Consider the following 23,677-nt stretch of genomic DNA (forward strand, 5'->3'; position numbering starts at 1 on the left):
GTGAAAATTATCTACGAGTACATGTTTTACACAAAAATATATAAGGTAGTTTTTGTTTTTTTTTTTTTTTTTTTATTGCCTTTGTAGGCAGACGGGCATACGGCCCACCTGATGGTGAGTGGTTACCGTCGCCCATGGACTTCAGCAATGCAAGGGGCAGAGCCAAGCCGCTGCCTACCGCAGTTTGCTGTTCACGATGTAAATTTTATGATTGTAGGCAGTTTTATGTATTTATGATTGAGTTTTGTTAGGACTTTTTGACGGGAACGCGAGGAGTGAAGTTGTGCGATTTGTTTTATTTTGTCTATTTAGTGTTTCTTCAAGTTTTTTTTTTTTTTTTGTCAGGAGGAAATCGCCGGACTTCCGCCCTTTTCTGGGGATACTGGGCGGGGTATGTCAGAGTCGAACTGACTAAAACCTCCTGTCGCTCAACAACCAACGTCCAAACCTCGCATGAGACAGAACTCATGACAAGGCAAAGGGGGGAAAGTGAAGCGTTTAGTGCGGAGCACATCTCTCCCATCACCCTCCCCCTCGGGACGCCGGACTGGCGGTCGTCGGTGCCACGACCACCAGCCCTCTCGGTCGGCAGACTGTCCGAAGCCCGCCTAGATGGCGCCGGTTAGAATGGGTTACCCTACGGAATACCCCGCTGGGCCAGAACCAGCGTGGGTCGAGGATAGCCGGCCTTCCATCACCCGGATGCTCTTGCGTAAAACGCGTGCAGAGCAGCTTGCACGTCGTCTTCTTAGGCCCCCCTTGCCGGTCCCCAGACCGACATGTGAGGGGGACCCGAAACACTTAGAGGGCCAGGGTTTGGGCGAGATCCGCCTCCCTGGCCCCCGCTCGACGGCGGCGGGATTGTGCGTCTCTCACGCGCCCTGCCGCCTCCTTCTGCGAGATGGTGCACTCGCAGAAGTCGAGCATCGCCTTCCACGACTCGTCGTCGCCGAGCATCGATGCCACAACACTCGGCAACGACAAGTCGGTTCCTATTTTTGCGACGAGGACACGGCGCCACCCCTCCCATGCGGGGCAGGCAACGAGCGTATGCTCTGCCGTGTCCAAGTCGCAACCACAATGGTGGCACTCTGCCGTCGGCTCGGCTGTGATCCAGTGCAGGAACTCACCGAAACAACCATGCCCAGTGAGCACCTGCGTGAGCCGGAAAGTGAGGCGTCCTCTGTCACGATTCACCCAATCCACAAGGACCGGGCGAATCGCCTCGACGGTCCTACGACCAGCCGAAGGATCAGCCAGCCGTCTGGACCATGACTCCAGCACGGACCGCCGAGATTGGGCCCTCCGCGCTCTGACCACACTGGGGCTGGGACGCGCCACGCCCCGGGCACGAAGGTCAGCCCGCCACTTATATCTTCAAGTTTACGGTGGTTTATTAACTGTTTAATATCTGTAAAAGTGCACAAATGTGGGAAAATGAAACAAAGCCGCTGAACGCAACTTCTTGGGATCCTCCAAAAAGTTTACTGGTGGTAGGACCTCTTGTGAGTCCGCGCGGATGGGTACCACCACCCTGCCTATTTCTGCCGTGAAGCAGTAATGCGTTTCGGTTTGAAGGGTGGGGCAGCCGTTGTAACTATACTTGAGACCTTAGAACTTGTATCTCAAGGTGGGTGGCGCATTTACGTTGTGGATGTCTATGGGCTCCAGTAACCACTTAACACCAGGTGGGCTGTGAGCTCGTCCACCCATCTAAGCAATAAAAAATAATAAAATAAAAGTCCACTGAAAAAGTCTCAGTAAATGACCACCACTTTACTGAGATATTTCATCCCATATCATATCATCTTATCTCATTTCAGTTCGTTTTCATTTCATTTTATTTCATACAAAAAAGTTGTCATAAAAACAAAAATAAGACTTAACCTAAAGGTCTTAGATACCAGGTCATAAAATCCCTTAAAAAAGAAAAATAAGTTTTGTTATGATTAAACAAGTTTCGATCAGAAAGTCGTCTCTTACGACAATGATCAATGAATGAATTGCTTTGTATTTTATTATTTCAGCAGATATGACTTTTTGTATTATAGTTTCTGCACGGCTAAATTGAATTTTCTACTAATACAACTAAAACTTCTATTATCGATTATTTCGTTCTTTAATTAAAGACAATAATTTCAAATTGAGAACAATTGCGTTCCAAATTATCTCGAACATTCTTTTGAGCGCGGTTCGGATGTGCCGCATTCTCAACATAACCGACGTTCTAGCTCAGTAAAAGCGCTACCATTTACTCAGCTGACTCCACAAACCCAGTTCACAGCTTGCCGGCGTGAAATCGACTCCGGAGCCGATTTCTTCACATCTCGACGACGCGACGCTCCTAACTGTGTCATTGTGCGCGATTGATTAATGAACGCTGCCTTTGTGGGAATATGAACTTTATCTTCATGGTTTTGGGTATGTTGTTGCGGCTAATTAGTCGTTAGAGTTCGCTCAAGTTTATTCGTGTGAGCGCTGCATTCTTAACATATTTATACACATACATACATCTTCTAAGCTAAGACTTTGGAAAGCTTACAGTGGTTCTAAAAATGTAACAGTGAATGAAATGTAATAGTGAATGAAATGAAGTACAATATTGACACAAGAACGCTGGTCGGTGGGTTAAAATAAGGAGCATCAAATCGACGGGTAAAAGTTATTTGGTTTAAGCGACATTTCGGTTACTACGCGATTTTTTTTACCCGTGTAAGCAGACGAGCATACGGCCCACCTGATGGTGAGTGGTTACCGTCGCTCATGGACGTCAGCAATGCCAGGGACAGAGCCAAACCGCTGCCTACCGCTATCTTTGTACATTTATCTTTGTTTATTAAAGGTCCGTTTTATTTGGTATTAGTATCAACAATTCGATGTTTTTAATTGAACTTCAATTAAGTTTACTTCATTCAAATAACTGAAGAAGCTTTATTGTTATCATTTTTTTTTTCAAGTTTTAAACTTTAAATGGCTTTCCTGTAAAGTTGTAAAAATGTCGCTTAAACCAAATACCCTTTCATCTCTCGATATAATCACGGACAAAATAGGTTTACTATTCCAAAGGTAGAGCATCTTGTGGGCCTGTATGGGCAGGCACCCCGACTACCAACATATTTCTGTGGCAAGGCAGTAATGCGTCGCAGTTTGAAGGATTAGGCAACCGTTGTACTATAGAACTTAGAACTCACGTGTCAAGTTGAATGACGTTACCTTGACATGTCGTTCACTGGTCAAAGCAATAAATAATAAATAAATTCAAAGAAAAAGTAATTAAGGAAGTGTAATTCGAGTAATTAAGGAAGTGTAATTCGTCGTGGCCTAAAGGATAAGACGTCCGGTACATTCGTGTTGAGCGATGCACCGGTTTTCGAATCTCGCTGGCGGGTACCAATTTTTTTAATGAATTTACAATTTTTCACGATTAATTTTCGGTTTGAAAGGTGGGGCAGCCGTTGTAACTATACTTGAGACCTTAGAACTTATATCTCAAGGTGGATGGCGCATTTACGTTATAGTTGTCTACAGACTCCAGTAACTACTTAACACCAGGTGGGCTGTGAGCTCGTTCACCCATCAAAGCAAAAAACTTCAAAACTCGTGTGGCTGCTTGATTTCATATATATCGAGACTTTATATGTAACCTTCAAACACAGAATTGTTTTGAGATAATAACAATAACAAGGACAACAACAAAATAACAAGATAAGATCATGTCTAGCATCATGTGACAGGATAGAACTTGGGGTAAATAAATCAAGAATAAATAAGGGGTAAATAAATAAAATTACTACGGATGCTTCTTGACAATATAGCATTAGTTATTAATACGTCAAGCAAAAACTTTGTATCCCTTTTTACGAAAATTGCGCGGACGGAGGAGTATGAAATTTTCCACACTTATAGAGAATATAGAGAAGAAGTGCACAATGCTAATTTTTTTTTTAAATAATGCATAAAATATACATTAAATCAATAAAGAAAACATTACACACACTACATACTATGTATTTGACGCACACACGCATGCATACTATTTATTGTCAAACTTTTGTTGTTGACGTCTGTGGTCAAATTGAGAATAGATTAAATATTGTTTGTCTTTATTAATATTTTTTTGTAGTCTTGGCGAAATTTGTGATTATAGAAGTATACAATACAATCATAATAGTGTACAAACTTACAATTCCAATTAATTATAGTCGAATTTCGACTACTGCGGGACCTCTAGTGGCATTAGTTACGTAAACGCAATCACGTAAGTTCTTGTTGCTCGTATGCCTATAGATATGTAGCGTAATAATCGGAGAATGGACTATTCCTCTAACGAACTAACCCATAGACACAGCCCGCTGAGTTTCGCCGGATGTTCTCAGCGGGTCGCGATTTCGATCCGGCGGTATCTTATACTCTCAGGTTGAGCCCGTGAGCTCATCCACCCATCTGGGCGTACCTGTATTCCCTTAGGCCACCAGCGAATAGGTAGGGGGGAAAAATTTACTTTTAATCCACAACAAAAAAATACCATTATTATAAAAGAAGAAAAAAAAACACTACATTAAATACCTTAATACTTTACACGGAACGAGGTAAATACAACTCTAGAGATCTTTCTTTATTATTAGCATTGTTTCTTTGTTTTTTAGATCGTGCCAGCTTATTAGTATAATTTAAGGCACAAATGTGGAGCGTACATACTCGTGTTGCCAGTTACAAACTCCTAACACGATTAATCAACAATTTGGAGGGTAAAAACCAACAAATACAGACAAGTTATTGATCATTTAGCCTTAACGTAATACAAGCGCGTTGTATAGTGCATTGAACCCATCAGTAGTGATGTTATCATTGATTTACGATCCTTAATAAAAAACACTGTCACTTTTAAATTCTCCCTGTATAATTGTTGGGAAAAATAGACTAGATTTATTTATTGTGTGATTTGTAAATACTAGTGTATTATTAACGTCGATAGATATCATGACGATCTCTAACCGCATTTAATATACAATATTCGTGTCGTGAACCTACTGAAATTATGAAAAATGTACACTATTAAGAGGTATAAAATTAATTTAATGATTACAAAATGAAGAAAAAAACCGCAAAATTATAATTTCCGTAATTACTGGTGGTAAGACCTCTTGTAAGTCCGCGCGGGTGGGTACCACCGTTCTGCCTATTTCTGCCGTGAAGCAGCAATGCGTTTCGGTTTGAAGGGCGGGGCAGCCGTTGTAACTATGCTGAGACCTTAGAACTTATATCTCAAGATGGGTGGCGCATTTACGTTGTAGATGTCTATGGGCTCCAGTAACCACTTAACACCAGGTGGGTTGTGAGCTCGTCCACCCATCTAAGCAATAAAAAATAAAAAAAAGATGGTGTAAGATAACTCTCAATTAGTCGGCTAAGAGTATTTTCTAAATTGTGAACTCCGTATTCTGTAATACGTAATGAGATGGTTGTGATTATTGAAGTTACGAATGCAGGCATTAATCTTATAGAAATATAGTATAGCTGAAATATAATCTCTTTTATTCGCTTAAATTTCTAATTCAAGTTTAAAAAAATGCAATTAGTTTAATTGAATAGTTCAGATGGTAAGTATTACGTTTCTTTTTAATGTTCGTTCATTTAAATATTTTTTGGAATTGTCTGAAGTATCTTACTCGTGTGTAGTGAAGACACAATAATAATGTTTTACAACTTGAAGGCTTATTGATAGCACAGAAGCCAAGCTGCCAACTCTTTTACCCGATAAGTCGTTTGAATTCTCCGAATATCTCTATACTTTATATTTGTATATATTTCTTTCTATAAACTATTTCTTAGTGATTTCATCGGTCTAAATAATTACAAATATTCGTGTATTCTCACTACTAAGTATATCATACCAGCAACACTAGAGCGCAAAATATGTATTAGGTAATACTCAATACCAGGTAATATTCGGATGATTAGTAAACGAGCGTACATTAAAATGTTACCAGTATTTTCAGTTGCCACACAGTGTTGCCAGTATACAACATTCCCACATGCAAACAATACTGAGGCATTGAGTTTTTCACGTCTAATCGGTGACCGAGATGTTTCGTAATGTATTGTGTTTTAAGTACTAAGAATACATTGTTTTGTTACTTGCATAGTTTTGTACCGAATGAAACGTAAGGTGAAATGTAAGAAAACAATGTATGCCGGTTCTATGACGTGTTTCTAAGTATTTTTTTTAATAGAATTTTTATTAGAATTGACCGCAATAATACTAAGTAACTTAAATGAAATAATATGTAATGAGCATTGAGTAACAATTTTGGAATTCTCCCTAAAATTCAAATATCTTGACCTATTGAAGACAATTAAAAAAAAAATGAATTATAACCTCCAATTTTACATTTTTGGATGTCCCTGTAGCAACGAGGTACCAACATAACAGTAGTAAACGTGCTCCTAGCAATTTATATGCACGAACACGCAATTCCAAGTGTCGGGCAGCTGTAAGCAAACGGAATACTGACGTGCTTATACAAGAGGATATTATAGAACTTATAATTTGAAAATCGTTTTCAACGTTCGTGTATTAATCACTCATATGGATATCTACTAATCGAATGTCAGGTACTTAACTAAAAACTACAGTCATTAGAATAACCGATGAAATACTGGTGGTAGGACCTCTTGTGAGTCCGCGCGGGTAGGTACCACCACCCTGCTTAATTCTGCCGTGAAGCAGTAATGCGTTTCGGTCTGAAGGGTGGGGTAGCCGTTGTAACTATACTTGAGACCTTAGAACTTATATCTCAAGGTGGGTGGCGCATTTACGCTGTAGATGTCCATGAACTCCAATAACCACTTAACAGCAGGTGGGCTGTGAGCTCGTCCACCCATCTAAGCAATAAAATTATAAAAGATACTAATGTAGGAAAAGGTTATCTTTTTGATTAATAAAAATCTAAATTTTACTGTAAATTTTATCAAATAATAAAATGCAGCTTAAAGTACCAAAAAGGGACGAAGTAAAATGAATACCAAAAGACGAAACAGAAAAGTCCTCTGCTAGGGTTAGGAAAAGTACGTTGTAATGGTTAAGCTAATCGAGATACAGCCTAAGGGAGGGTGACGTCAGACAGGCAGCCGTTTCTAAAACTCATGTCAAATTCCTATGCAGAATGTTAAGAGGAAATGTTAAGCGCACATAACGTGGATAAAGGGTAAGAAAAGCAGGAAGCTAGGAAGTAGAAGAACACACGTGTAGGTACAACCGTCCTATTATTACCATGAAGCACTCTTACGATAATAGGTTAAGACAGCCGTATCACATTATCATATACTTCTTCAAATCTCAATGCGGGTCTCGACATTCACTTTTAACGTCTACGGGTTCTAGTAATCACTAAATTCCAACTGGACCCTGAGCTCACTTGTGTCTAATTCAATATAATCTTTAGGGAATAAAAACAAAGAAATATTTACTTTTTAATCGACTTCAAAAAAGGAGGAAGTTCCCAATTCGGCTGTATGTTTTTTTTTATGTTTGTTGTTACTCATAACTTTAGACTGGGTGAATCGATTTTTCATGATTCTTTTCTTCATAGAAAGCTGACGCTTTCCATGTGATCCCATTTCAAATTAGTCCACTTTTTATAATGGTACCCATTAGAAAACTATATAAGTCTTAAATTTGCATTAAGTACATGTGCGACAAATAGATGAATAAGTCAATATCACGCCAACCGATTTTGGAATATCTTTTTTTTTCTATTTGAAGTCGGTTTTTGTTAAAGCATGTCTATTTACAATTAGTTATTACTACAGAAAAAGAATGGATACGTGCATTGTATGTGTCTTTTAGATAATTCAAAAGGCTTTTGAAGTGTCAAGGTTAGTTGCACAAGACGATGAGAACTTTTGTGGGCAGCCATTCACACTGAGTGTTTTGATCAGCGCGACTTAAATTAATTATTGTTTTAATACGTTAATTTCGTTAGAACGAGTCGAGTAGCGTGTGGGAGTAAATGGTGAATGGGTTTCTTTGTAGTAAAACGCAAAGATTGCACCTTGATTTAAACTTTTGTAATGGATTCCAGGACTCAGTTGAGCGCCTTGTGGTGCAGGGCATGATAGAGGGTACAAGACCGCGCGGCAGATCACTGCTACGATGGACCGACCAAATAAAGGCAGCTCTAAGCGGTCCCGTTAACGAGTGCACAAGAAAGGCCGCGGTACGCAAGGAATGGCGACGTCTGGTGAAGCGCACCACCACCCGAAGTGATGACCACGACCACTCTGCCAAGAGTGCATGCGACTGAGAAGAATGGATTTCAGGGCCCCCTTGATGTTCGTTACATTGTTTCTTTGACAAAACTGAGTTGGATAGCATTACGTTTTCATAGTTGCAGCATATATGTATAATAAACATGAACAGTTTTAGGAAAAAAGTAGAAATAAGTTTTACAATTATGTAGTTTAAAAATCACTAAGTAACAACCCCAAACACCGGTCGTCGTTCTCGTGGAATCCGTCACTTGCGACGAAGAGTTCGGCGAGTAAATTAACCCACAGACACAGCCCACTGAGTTTCTCGCTGGATCTTCTAAGTGGGTCGCGATACCGATCCGGTGATAGATTCTGCGAAGCACGGCTCTTGCTAGTGTTAGCAAGTTTTAGCAACACTCCCGGTTAGAGCCCCGTGAGCTCACCTAAACGTCAAGGAAAAGCTGAAATAGCATCTCAAGGCTATCAGCTTAGGTAAGAGAAAAAAAAAAGGAACATCGGTGCATTACAGTGGGTGAGGAAGGGTATAAACATAGTGGCTATAATATAATTCGACAGAAATATTTTGATACTAAGTTGAGGGCTTCCAACAGGCCCGATAATAACACAAATTATGAAACGTGGCGAAGTTTCACGAATCACGGTCAGATCTAAAACCTGAACCTATGAGTAATTGATGCTTTTGCTGGAGTAAGCCGGAGACACCAGATGAAATATAGTACCCAGACGTTTCATATTATTCTAATAAAAAAAATACCATTCATATAATAATAAATAATATAATTCATATAATAATATGTTTACCACACTAACGTCCTTGAAATGAATAAGAAGGTCAACCGTGGGGTCGTATTGACCGTGATTTGCATATTCACCGTGTCCGAGCCAGAATTGGGAGGCGTTTTATTGCATTCGAAGACCAAATAAAAAGAGTTTCGAGTTTTGGGCATTATGTACCGTTTTAGTCACGGCTTAGTCAGTCGTTTCGGCTGTATTCTTTATATTGTAAGGTATAGGAATGATCTCATGTTCAAAGATTCTATTTTTTTTATTATCTATACTAATATATAAATCTACAGTGGTTTTTACGGATGTTCCGTTATAACTACTGAACTATGCATCCGATTGACTTGAAACTTGGTATCCATGTAAAAAGTACATGTAGGCACTTATTGGATAGGCTAATATTTATATGAGTGTTGGACTACCTAATAATAATGACAATAAATAATAATGTTAATTTAAAATGCGCAGCGAAGCGGGCGAGGACGGCTAGTTTTATAATAATCTTTTATACGCATTTTTTTTTGTTTTTTAATGGAGTAGAAATATTAGATCAAACGTCATTTGTATCGACGGGAGGATGTATTGTGAATCCGTATGGTACCGCCAAGCCGACAAGCATTGCGATTAGAAGGGTAGAAGAGCCGTTATTTATGAAAACAAACAACAAAAATTTAATACAAAATAAATAAATAAATAGGATTTTTTTTGAAGATGCTAAATATATACGTAAATTTAAAAAAGCAAAATAGTTTAAGAGACAAATTTTGTTTTATACCTCACCTCATCTAGATGTAAAGAGGAAACTATATTCATATATTTCTATGCTATTAACCTGGATTTGATAGGAAAAGTGAAAGCCAACTAACAATGCAGTTGAAGATGAACACAGGTGAATGAATATATAATGAAGTTCGGAATAAAATCTACATAAAATTTCATTAACTGACAGATGTTCAAAATGGAACATTAATGAAAGCATGGTAAGAATTTAATGGCCAGCGTTTCTCAAATGTTTGTGAATTAAATTTTGAAAAACAATTGAAATAGAACTTCTTCACGCTATCAGGTTTCGGTCTAGTTGAAAACAAAATAAATTATTCTCAAACGCTTTGTTAAAAATAACGGCTTGAAGAATCAAAACATAGTTATACTTTCGGTTCGTCAGCAGCGATTTGTTTTGCCCCTGACATTTTAGAACGTGTTGTGCCCAACGGGTAGCAACGTCCTACCTATTTCTACCAAGAAGTAAACGTGCACCAACCAAATCACTACATAGTATAAAACAAAGTCGCTTTCTCTGTCCCTATATCTGTCCCTGTGTATGCTGAAATCTTTAACACTACGCAGCGGATTTTGATGCGGTTTTTTTTAATAGACAGAGTGATTGAAGAGGAAGGTTTATATGTATAATAACATCCATTAAGTAGTGGAGAAATCAATAATAAATTACAGTTTCCGAAGCGAAGCGAGGGCGGGTCGCTAGTATATTATAAATTGAGGTCTCAATCATAGCGAAACAACAACTGTCTCGTGTAAGTTAACATTTCGTAAACGCATAAACAAAATTTTATTCTATGCAAAAAAAAATTCTATTTTACTTTCACAAAAGCAAACTTAATATAGAAATAAAACAGTATTAAAGTAAATTCAAATGAGATACACGACGAATTTTGTTAGCTGTTCGTGTGTACAAAGTCACAATACCATCATTCATTTTTCATCTGGTCAAACCCCGATGACTTCGGGTGCGATGTATTCAGATGTTCTATAGATTGAGTACAAGTGTCAACAACAGTACCTTATCCTATTATATTGACAAACGTATTTGTCAAAATATTTTTTTTTCTACCTATTCTAGTAACCTCGAGGGTTTATTCTAGATTCATCGAGCTGTAGGTGAGCCGTGTAGGTGAACTTACGGGGCTCAAACGGGGGTGTTGCTAACACTGGCCCTTGCAAGAGCAGTGCTTCGCAGAATCTACCGCCGGATCGGAAACACGACCCACTAAGAAGATCCGGCGAGAAACTCAGTGGGATATGTCTATAGGTTAATTTACTTGTCGAGCCCTTCACCGCAAGCGATGGGTTCGACGAGGACGGTGACCGGTGCTTGTGGTACCTAAAAGCACTGTTAATGGATCGTGCGGATCCGTAATGATGTGCTTAGGGCGACGTCGACTGTTTTCCATTCGGTCCACAGGATCGGGTATGACAAAATATCAGTTACGGTTTGTTGCATCTAAAATTCCACGCTACATTTCGTCTTAATTATCTCAGTATATCAATTGGCTTCTTGCGATGATATTGTTGCCAGTATCGAATTTATAAAAATCTTCAATATAGTAGTATAAATACTATCATTTAAAAATAATTGAAACGGCCTAATGGAAATTATTCATTACTAATTACTAAAATTATTAATGAATTAGATGCTAATTTGGTCGTCGTTTGTAAATCGATATCTACTTATGTACGTCGTAAGCTCAAAGAATTTACGAATTAAAAGATTAGATGCGCCAATTCTGTATATTGGCGACACATGCTTATTATAAAGTTGCAATGAGGTATCTTATGTTTACTAGACTTTCCATTATAATATGAAAAATATATTTAAAAACATGTTTAAATTGACATCCTTAATAACTACTTTTATGCTGTAGCCCGATTGCCTATTGTTTTATTTGTCACAAGTTTGATGTAAACACCTAATAATGGGAACTCATTAACTTTTAATATTTGTGAAAGCGTACAGTGAGGGGGAAAGCCCATTGAAGTCTCAACAAATTCCCGCCATTTTACTGAGAGAAAGACTCGAACATTATTACTTTATTACAACTTTATACTTGACTTTGGTACTACAATGGTCTGACCACAAAAAATAACGAGATTGTCATTAACCCCGTAATGAAAAAGAGAAGAAGAATTTCAAAGAAGTATAAGAAAGAATACATTGTAATTTATAGCCTTCGGCAGATCTGGCATGGCAAAACTGCTTTTCTTCTAGTGGATGTCTTAAAAGACGACTAAGAGATTTATCGGACAATGGGCAGCAATATTCTATGAGTGTTTAACCAGCATGTTACAATCGACAATCGCATTTAAGGGTTGGGAGATGTGTCATGAGTCCACACGGATGGGTATCGCCATATTATCTATTTCTACAGCAAAAAAACTATGCGTTTCGGTTTGAAGAGTGTGACAGTTTTTCACAGTGAATGTCCAGTACAATAGATTGAAGGTTTGATCAGTGTGCTTAGTGCGAGTTTTTTAACGTTATCGATAGCGTAAAAGTTAACTCAAATTTGTATGGAGTTGGAACAGCACTCCTAGCGGCAAACGTAAGCAAATGTTCCGACTCCAAAAAATTTTGAGTTAACATTTACGCGATCGAGTAGTTATAAAAAATACGTATTAAACACACTGATTTTTCAAGGGAGGCGTTCACGATGTCTGTTAGCTCTCGTAACTCCCTATTACCAAGTCTGTCTTTAGCACCTCCGCTAAAATTAAGAAAAGATACCTAATCGTATCATTTGCTTAAATTAAACTAGATTTTTCGGCCAATCTCACTTAGTTGCATACTAGAAACTCTCTTCATAAATACTTTCAATATTAGTAACATCACTTGTAATTTCAATACAGAATAGAGATGTAATTATTTAGTCAGAAGATACGGACAAGCGTCTATACTATGAAATTACAGAGGTAATGATATATTTAAACTGCCTAGAAAAGTGGTAACGCTTTTCCGTTTTACTAGCAAAGTAGTGCGCAGTTTCTAATTTAAGAAAACCTTTACTGTAGAGTAATGTTTATTTTTTATACTAATACTAGCAATTTTAAAATAAAATAAGTAAGTATGTAGTATCTATAGTTTCTTCGGTTTTCACGAGACGAAATTTTATAGTTTAATCTAGCATTTTTTATTGTCATTATATTATATACTGATGATCACTTTGTTGGTGCAACTTAAAAAATAAATAAATATACAAGCGGCCCGCTCGACTCCGGCTCGGCTCGGGTCTTTAACAAATATTTCAACGATATTTCACGTTGTTTTATTTTTTTAAATAAAAGAACACTTATTACGGCAGAACTATAATAGTTAGACATATGCTGTCACGACACTTTTTATAAATGATAATGTGTTCTACAAAGTCATAGTACATTATTTTATTCTATCATGAATAGTTTTCGCAGGGCACGCGACGTAAAGGATATTTTAGGTACACAATTACAACTTGGGTTACATTATTAGAGTTTTAGTAGTTAGTTTTTTTCCAAAAAAGTTAGAAGCCTATGTCACTCAGGAATAGTGTAGCTTCCAAACAGTGAAAGAATTTTTCAAATCGGTTCAGTAGCTTCGGAGCCTATTCAATACAAACAAACAAATCTTTCCTCTTTGTAATATTAAGTATAGATACCGGCATTTCGAATATTTTACAGTTTGCATAGTTATAGACGAATGATGCCAAAAGCTGTTTAATTACGTACTGAATTGTTGAAATTGTTAGTGTGTTAAATGTATTATACAATTTGTGTTTTAAGTATTTTTGTATATATTCATAAATAGCTGATCCGGCAGACTTCGTAGTGCCTCAATCGATAAATAAAAGACCTAAACTTTTGTATAAAATAAACTTAAAACAAACAAAAAGAACCCGTCCGATGGGGGACACATCAAAAGAAAAACAAAATTGTTATTTTTATTTAATTCGGAGCATTTTCATATTTATCTACCTTTTAAACCTTCTCTGGACTTCCACAAATAATTCAAGAACAAAATTAGCCAAATCGGTCCAGCCGTTCTCGAGTTTTAGCGAGACTAACGAACAGCTATTCATTTTTATATATATAGATGATAGATAATGATTGTTTGATAACGTATTTGCGAATACTATGATGCTAATTTAAATTTCGCACGCGGAGGCTTTGAGTCACATCACATAATACCACGTCCAGGCTGCATATTGATTATCAACACGTAATTTAATGGAGAGAAGTATTAGAATAAAACATACCATACATATCTTATTAATAGAGGTGCTTGATTTTCCGGAACTAATATAAGGCGCAACACATCTACGCGGGAATGGGATAAAGAGCTGTTTGTTTCATTCTCTGGTTCAAAAACTGTCCGTTTAAAATAATAGTTATATGATAACTGTTAAGCAAACACATTTTCATATTTATTATGGAAAATGTATTCAGCATTCAGCGAAGCATGCCATTTACCATGATAAAAATAATAAATGCTTACAAAAATACTAATTTATACATACAGACGTTTTATCGCTTTGCCAATCTCACAACGACTAAAGTTATCTGGATGCGGGTTCAGTTCTGTGCTTAAATAAACTAGCATATATACACATACACAATTTGCTACGTTTTAATTCATATCAAAATAAAAATTCAATTTTACCTAACACAATTACTTATGTAATTCTTTAGTAAATTCTCTTTTAAAGGACGGGAAACTTTAATAAATTTTGATGCTTAAAAATCGTCTTAATAAGATTTAGAACAGGGACGAAAATTCAAAGTAAACATAATCGTTTTTATAATTAATAGCGACCCGCCCTCGCTTCGCTTCGGAAACATTAAATTTTATTATTGATAGTTGAGTCCCGCGATGTTATCCGCGGTTATTGTCAAAACGCGAGTGACGCCGCGGGGCGAAGTTAATCTAAAAAAAGTTGCAAGTCGTCGTGGCCTAAAAGATAAGACGTCCGGTGCATTCGTGTTGAAGCGATGCACCGGTGTTCGAATCCCGCAGGCGGGTACCAATTTTTCTAATGAAATACGTACTCAACAAATGTTCACGATTGACTTCCACGGTGAAGGAATAACATCGTGTAATAAAAACCAAACCCGCAAAATTATAATTTGCGTAATTACTGGTGGTAGGACCTGTTGTAAGTCCGCGCGGGTAGGTACCACCGCCCTGCCTATTTCTGCCGTGAAGCAGTAATGCGTTTCGGTTTCAAGGGTGGGGCAGCCGTTGTAACTATACATGAGACCTTACAACTTATATCTCAAGCTGGGTGGCGCATTTACGTTGTAGATGTCTATGGGCTCCAGTAACCACTTAACATCAGGTGGGCTGTGAGCTCGTCCACCCATCTAAGCAAAAAAAAAATTACAAACAGACACTCCAATTTTATTTATATGTATAGATTAGCATAATATTCAAATGTAAAACCTTCGTCATCCGTGACCACGAAAAGTATTCGTATATTATTAAAGTATTCGATACGTCGAAAATAATATAATGACATTGAAAAACCCCTTTAATAAACCGTAGAAACAGTTTTTGTTATGTCTTTTTTTTTATATCCCTTGTAGGCAGACGAGCATACGGCCCATCAGATGGTGAGTGGTTACCATCGCCCATGGACTTCAGCAATGCCAGGGGCAGAGCCAAGCCGCTGCCTACAAAACTTCTACGGCTCTTGTAGAATATAATACTATAAGAGATCTTATTCCACTCGTTAAAGTATTTGAAATCATATCGTAGTCATGTTTATCGTAGTATGCTTAGTCAACTTAATGCTGATCAATCCGTCTTACGATAATTGACGCTATCCGATGGAATGCAAAAGATATGAATTCTTTTGAATTTGCATTCCGAAACCAAACCCGGATTCTCAAAGCTATAAATACATCGATGGATCGACGTGAACATTTGATATATTCCTGTCACACACGTACATTGTAATGCGTAATGATCCGGGTAACTGTACCGAGCGAACAAATAAGTCTGCGAAGAATGTTATTTAATAATAATAATAATAGTAGCTGGGAGCACTGGTTACTGATGGTAGCACCTCTTGTGAGTCCGCATGGGTAGGTACCACCACCCTGCTTATTTCTGTCGTGAAGCAGTAATGCGTTTCGGTCTGAAGGGTGGGGCAGCCGTTGTAACTATACTTGAGACCTTAGAACTTATATCTCAAGGTGGGTGGCGCATTTACGTTGTAGATGTCTATGGGCTCCAGTAACCACATAACACCAGGTGGGCTGTGAGCTCGTCTATCCATCTAAGCAATAGACTATCGATACAAAGACCGTAAGCTTTAACCACTACGCGTTGTTTCAAAGATTGGTCCTTATGGCTGTTTCTATCAACGGGAGCTTTTGTAGCCTTAATTGATGTGATCAAAGTAAGAAACCAGTAAAAGATGCGTGGTTATCCGTGGTAGATGTATTTTAGGGTCGTATGGTATGTATATTTTTTATTTCGCAGTTATGCTTGCCGGTTTGAAGAGTAGGTTAGCCGCTATCCAATATAAGTTAACTAGTATTAGACGTGTACCTTAATGTAATTCGTGTTGCTCATTCGAGTTATGGCATGCTTAAGACTGCGCGCCTACCACAGTTTTTTTTCTGAAGCGGAGTCAGTAAAGTGCATTCAAGGATGGAGACGGTTTTTTTATTTATTGGTTAGATAGGTGGACGAGCTCACAGCCCACCTGGTGTTAAGTGGTTACCAGAGTTCATAGACGTCTACAACGTAAATGCGCCACCCACCTTGAGATATAAGTTCTAAGGTCTCAGTATAGTTACAATAGGTTAGTGGCTTATCCAGATAATGTTGACGGTATAATGCTACATTAAATATTTTTTTCAATTTCTAAACAACGTTTAGTTCATTCATTTGATGACTTTCGGCTTTTGAACATAAATTATTGAATTTAATTTCGGCTATTTTGAACCCTATTGTCACATTTGTCAAGGATTAGTTTAATAAAGCTTGTGTATATAGATACATATGCCAAGTCGTTTTGAACCATGGAGCTTTAAAACGAAATTGTCCTAAATTTGCTTTAAGGTACATCACAAAATTCTTTGGAGATATTAAAATGTCATATGCATAAATAAATAAATAAAAGTTCGCTTACTTATACAGATAAGCGAATCTAAGCTTTTATTTTTAAATTATTGGAAATTAAAATCCAATAGGAAATCAATTAAATTCTTACTAAATTGTTCGAAAATCAAAATACATGGTAGTCGTATTTCTTCATGGAAATAAATTTACTTAAAGTATTTTAAACTTCCTGCTCCAATTATTAAAAAAAAAAATTGTAGATGTAGAAATGCTTAATATAACTTCGAAAGGTTTCTAAATTTAAACAAAGATAACCAGCAAACAATTCCCGTCGTCTGTAAGCGTTGTGGACTAAATGCACGCAGTTAAATTTGTAAGCATTTCTAACGCCAGACACACACTTTCGATTCACAACTGAAACCGCAACACCATAACATTAGAATATAAATCGCTGGAGGCTCCATCAGTGGAAAGTTTGTGATGTGCCGGTTCTTCGGAGAGAGAGGCGTCTACCGGCCCGAGGCGTCCCTAAATAATACCGCTATAATACGCTTAAGCTACGAACATACCGGTGGACTGCAGAAAAACACAGGTAAAGGCACTTTTGTAACAATAAAATACAAATATTTCACAGCACACGCGCCGATCCAACGAAGCGGGAAGGATCAGTGTTATGATGTTTGTTTTATACACGAAGTTTTTTGATATGTGACGAGCAACACGTGCGGGTAGATCGGAACGTTACGCGGTACTGGCGCGCGCTGACGGCTGACCGCTTACGGGGAGCGCGACCGGTCTGAGATTTCTCCCCGTAAACAACGAAAGCGAGCCTTCCAGCCTTTCTTCGAGTCGTGGCGAAACGCGATAGACCCGCAACTACAAGTTCTCGATGCTAATTCCGTGACCTTGTTCCACAAAAGCAGACTGGCCGTTATTTTAGACGCTCGAACGACTCATCGTTTCTTATACTCAAACCGGAAAATGACATCCATTTGATGGTTAATGAGATACAAATTCCTGAGCACAAATTCGTAATACGGGGACATTATGATTAATGAGAAAACGAAGAATACTAAAAAGCTTCTACGATCACAATAAATATCTCCGATCATTATGCAGAAGTATTTCAGTCAATTTTAGACAGTAAGCCATCTAATATTCATATTATTCATATTCAAAAACTGCTGAAACTGAACAAGTCTGTCAATCTGCAGCTAGAAATTGTGGCTAGCTATCACATTAGGTAAAAGACCTTACTGAAACCCCACATAACGAGTGCGTGCGCCAAGCTTCAGTTCGCAAACTATGGAAAACATCTGAATAAGCAAGAATTCCACATGACCACAACTGCTCTGCCAAGAGCAACCGACTATGATGATGATGATCACATTATAATCCATCGCTAGCGGTTCATTTTTTGCTTAGATGGTTAGACGATCCTAGGGCTTACCTAGTGTTCAGTGGCTATCGGAACCTCTGTACATGATCGTAAATACCGCCATCTGCCTTGAGGCTTGAGTAATAAGTCTGACTTTTTATAGTACAACGGTCGTAATAGGCGGAGTTGTGTTGTTTGTCTCTGCGTTTATCAATAAGTAGCATCGTCAACTTATTATTCTGCCCAACCTTATCCCTCTAATTTCAATAAGAGTTCTGGCTGTTTTAGTCCTGTGTGCTTAGTGCGAGCTTTTTAACGTTCTCGATAGCGTAAAAGTTGACTCAAATTTGTATGCAGTTGGAACAACGCCCCTAGCGGCAAACGTAGGCAAACGTTCCAACTCCATACAAATTTGAGTTAAGTTTTACGATATCGAAAACGTTAAAAAACTCACACTAAGCACGTGACACTGAATATTTCGCGTGCATCGGTTTGAAGGTGAGATTGTCGTCATTACAATACCAAGGACTATTGCAATTAATCTAAGGTCTTAAGATGTGCGGTGGCATCTTGTTGCTATTTCTATGTACTGTCATGAACCGATTAACTCAAGACAGGCCGCGATTTCCTCTCTCCAAGTATATTAGTAAAAACAAGAAAATTACTTACGAATTCTGCAGCGGAACAAATAGTAAGGGTAAAATTCGTATGCTTTCATCCGAGCAATAAAACGTGCGATGACGCCTCGGAGTCAGGATCTGCTCGCGGAATCGGTCAAGGCGCTACATGACTCAATACTCAATAGACACCTTGGCACACTTCTTATAAGGACCCTGCTTCATATTAAAAAAGTGTGATTCCGGATATGTATTACAGTACAGATAGAAAATTCCATAGAAAAATTCAATTGTTGCAAGTTTATAAACATCCATTACAATTTAGAGAGCATACGTGGGTGCCCTCTAATGGTACAACGGTCTGATCATGAAACCATCAGACTCAGATGGTTTCATATGAACATAATATAATCATATGGGCATGAGTTACCGTCAAATACTAACGCAAATACCTACTAAGTTGGTCGGTGGATTATTTGGAATTATTAACGGTAGCATTCCCAACCGTATGCTCATAGTCTTACGGTCGAGGTTACAACTGAATTAAAAGCTGTACCTCGTTATTGATACGTACCAGAATAAGATAAGGTATCAAACCGTACGCACTCACAACACGCTTTATTTGTTGGGAAGACTTATAGAAAACAATACGAAGCGTATATCTTAAGCTAACAACAGCAAGCCAATTAGAAGTTCTTAACACGGGAATATTCATCTATTTATGTATTTGGGAAACTAATAGCACATCCACATATTATATAATTAAAGATAGGTAAACAAAAACCAAATAAGTTTCCATAATTAACACGACACTATTGAGTAAATACTGAAAAAAAAACTGAAATTAATGACTTAAATTTTACAAAAATGTAATAAAATAAAATAAGACAATGAAAAACACTAATGCCCGTATCTTTAGATGTTTCGTAAAATAGTCCTCCACTCTTAACTCATCCGATGATGCTCGAGAATTCCCTCCAAACTTACTCGAGTTTGGTATTTTTAGTCGACCATTACAATATTCCTCAACTGTCCTCGAGTGAGGTAGAAAGGTGCTATTGCGTCACCACGACAACATCAGTTTGAGGAAAAATTGATCAAGCTAGCATCAAACCTATTGAGTTCTGTAGTTTATGGTCATTGTTTAATGTCAAAGTCAAGCTACCACTGTCTGTTTGACACTAGATGAACTTGTTTGATGTTTTGGTTGCTGAGTTATTCGTAAATAGGGGTGGTTAAGTGTTTGTAGCAAGTGTTTTGGTTGTTTAATAATTTTCGGGTGCTTTATTGGGTTCTATTCCCTGTTGATTAGCTAATTATTAGTTTTGTGTGTTTATATAAGTGTGTTGTCTTATTTGTAAGTATTATAATATAGTAGTTTAGTGTAAATAGTGTAATTATGAACGGCGTTGACCCCCCTGATCCCGGGGGAGGTTATCTCCTTGACCCAACTAACTCATCAATCCCAATGGACACGGAGGTAATCCATCCTTCTAGAAAAAGACAATCGCCTCCAAATTCTGATCATTCCTCTTTACCACCAAAGAAAAATACAGTAGCACAAGTAATCGGATCTGTTCAATCTGTGTATACCTTACCAGAATATGACGGCAACAGAAAACGATATTTGGATCAGGATGTTGCTCCCTTTTTGATCCACGTAAGCAAAGATTGCGAGTCTTCGGCTAGTGTTGCACTACGCCCAATTAAGTTTGGTCACTTTTTACACCACAACAATATCAAGGACGTTGCTAAAGACGGTGTTAAACGTATCGGCCGAAACCGAGTCTCAGTCCAATTTAAAACTGCTGTTGCCGCAAATTCCTTCCTAGATCACCCAGGTCTTGTCGCAGCCAATTACAATGCCGTTATACCTTCTTATAATGTGACTCGCATGGGTATTGTAAGAGGCGTCCCCGTAGAGTGGACCTTAGAAGAATTAGTCTCTTCCATTGAAGTTCCTGATGGTTTTGGACGTGTCATCAGAGCCCGACGACTCAATAAAAAATCAATTGAAAACAACACCCCTATTTGGACTCCAACTCCGACAGTTGTCCTTACATTTATTGGCCAAAAGCTTCCTGATAGGGTTTACTGCTTTTTCAATTCCCTCCCAGTTCAAACATACATTTTACCAACTATTCAATGCAATAATTGCTGCAGGTTTGGACATGTTGCTACGCAATGCCGGTCAAATGCGCGTTGTTTTATCTGTGCGAAATCTCACTCTGGTATTGAATGTAATAGTTTATCTCCGATACCTACCTGTTTGTTTTGCTCTGGTAACCATAAAGCCATAGATACATCTTGCCCTGAATATTCTAGACAGAAATCTATCAAACTGGTGATGTCACAAGAAAATATTTCATACAACGAAGCGGCAGTCAGGTTTCCACAAGTCAGAAGATCTTTTGCAGACATTTCTCGTACGCCTCTCCCCCCGTTTCCCACTCAATCTTTCCAAACCCTAACCCAATCTTCTCCCCACATCCAAGCCATATCCAATTCAGTCTCGTACCGTCGCACTTACTGTACTCAAAAATCCCCTCCAGCTCCGGCATCCAGTCCAGGTTATAATAGACAAGCTCATCAAGCTATTGTTAGTACTCCCCCTCCTAGTCTCCCTAATGGGAGTGCCTATCCTTCAGATGATGTTTCTCCCAATGACAATCTCCTGGAACTCTTACTTTCTACAATTTTAAATATATTTTCCCGTTTTGGGGACTTTGAACTACCGAACAATGTCGTATCTAAACTTACTGAGCTTAATAAAATTATTAAAAATGCCCAAATTCCTACAATGGAATTGTCACAGCATTCGTCACAAGAAGAATGATATCATCACCCTTATTAATAAACACAACCCTTCTATCTTTGCTGTCCAGGAGACATGGCTTAAGCCCGGATCCAACTTTAGGATCCCGGGTTTCTCATGTCTCCGGGACGATAGGTTAGATGGTTATGCTGGTTCTGCTATTTTAGTATCTAGAAATGTGATATTTAAACAAATCTCCCTTCCTTCCCACAGTAATAACATTTTTGCTGTTGCTGTTAGAGTTAATAATATTTCTTTCCTCTCCATCTACATCCCTGAACCTAACTTAGCTATTCTCTCTGAATTAAAAACTATTATTACAAGTCTTCCTCCACCTATCCTTATCCTTGGTGATTTTAATATTCACCATACATCTTGGGGTTGTTATTACTGTGATTCTATTTCTTTTCCTTTTCTTGATATCTGTGATGAACTAGATTTGTGTTTACTGAATGATGGGTCCCCTACTCGCAGAGTTCCTCCATCTCAGAATCCAAAGACTGCTGTGGACCTTTCCTTAACTTCTCCTTCCTTGGCTTCTAGCCTCTCCTGGTCTGTCCTTCCTTCCACTCACGGTAGTGATCACTTTACCATCATTCTGTCAATTCCTGATTCCCTTAATTCTATTCATAATGCTTCCCTTCCACCTCTCTTAAAATTTAATATTCACAGAGCTGATTGGTCTCAATTCAGATCTCATTTAGATCAAGAAATAATGAATATTCCTTTGATTAACCCTGGCAATGTCCTTTCTTCTTACGTATGTTTCAGAAACGCTCTCCTTTCTTCTGCTGCTAATTCTATACCTCTCAAAAACACTGCTAGATGTAAAATCCCTTCTCCCCCGTGGTGGGATTCAGAGTGCACTCAAGCTTGCCAGAACAGATCAGAAGCTGAGGATGCTTATTCGGTTGCTATGAGCTCGGAAAATTTCATCTCTTACCAGAGAATTGCAGCCAAGACTGTAAGACTTTTATCAGAAAAGAAAAGATCTGGTTGGTTGCGTTTTTGCGAGGAGCTCTCTCCTATTACTCCCCCTTCTAAAGTCTGGAAGAATATGAGACGATATCGCTGCTCTGTTCCTGCTCCTGTCATCTCATCTAACGATCCTTCTGACTGGGTTGAACATTTTTCCTGTAGGTTAGCCCCTCCTTCTGTACCTTGCTTGGAAGAAACTTTTCCCTCCACTATACCCTCTAACCCTACTGATGATTTTGAATCTCCCTTTTCTTGGGAGGAACTTTCAGCTGTCTTGGAAGGTTTAAGTGATTCATCCCCAGGAATTGACGGGATTCCATACTCGTTTATTTCCAAAAGCAGTAACTCTGTAAAACAGGTATTCCTTTCCATTCTTAATAATATATTTTTATCTGGAACTCCACCTGACGAATGGAGGACTCAAATTATCATCCCTATTTTAAAACCTGGAAAGCCCAGCTCTGACCCTTCTAGCTATCGGCCAATCGCTTTGTCCTGTACAATGGCTAAGATATTGGAACATTTAATCAAGAACCGTTTGGAATGGATTGTAGAAAATAGGAACATATTAGCTAAATCTCAGTTTGGATTCCGAAAAGGTTTTAGCACTATGGATAGTTTAAGCATATTTGTAACAGACGTTCGTATTTCCTTCTCTAAAAATGAGTCTTTGGTAGGTGTTTTTCTGGACGTGTCATCTGCGTATGACAATGTTCTTCTTCCAGTGCTCAGGCAGAAAATGCTCCAGCTGAGTATTCCTGTGAAGATTGTAAACATAATTTTTAATCTCCTGTCTCCTAGATTCGTATATATTCGTGCTCCAAATTATTCTTCCTCTCCCAGACAGCTGTGGAAGGGGCTCCCCCAAGGGTCAGTTCTCATCCCATTACTTTACAGTATTTATACGTACGATTTAGAGCTTTCGGTTAATTCCTTTTGTCAAGTTCTACAATATGCTGATGATCTCGCACTCTACGTTTCTTCTAAGAATATTGATG

At 38.3% G+C, this 23,677-nt stretch overlaps 2 protein-coding genes across 2 annotated transcripts in view; one reads left to right on the top strand and one right to left on the bottom strand.

Moving 5' to 3' along the window:
- sas (stranded at second) overlaps positions 1-17,651 on the bottom strand; it is a 58,434-nt gene extending 40,783 nt beyond the window's left edge. Inside the window, exon 1 of the mRNA XM_028178953.2 lies at positions 17,461-17,651. The gene's annotated coding sequence lies outside the window, so the exon portion shown is untranslated. The remainder of the gene's footprint in view (positions 1-17,460) is intronic.
- Positions 17,652-20,277: 2,626 nt separating this feature from the next.
- LOC149499896 (uncharacterized) lies at positions 20,278-21,722 on the top strand. Its single transcript, XM_089738304.1, has one exon. It carries the CDS (start codon positions 20,286-20,288, stop codon positions 21,720-21,722), a length of 1,437 nt encoding a protein of 478 aa, XP_089594430.1. The 5' UTR covers positions 20,278-20,285.
- Positions 21,723-23,677: the final 1,955 nt, after the last annotated feature.

Source organism: Bombyx mandarina, chromosome 25, assembly GCF_030267445.1.
Source record: "Bombyx mandarina strain Sakado chromosome 25, ASM3026744v2".
NCBI classification, from domain to species: Eukaryota; Metazoa; Arthropoda; class Insecta; order Lepidoptera; family Bombycidae; genus Bombyx; species Bombyx mandarina.

Excerpts from the sequence above, each read along its gene's own strand:
- LOC149499896 (XM_089738304.1), top strand. The coding sequence starts at position 20,286 with ATGAACGGCGTTGACCCCCCTGATCCCGGGGGAGGTTATCTCCTTGAC.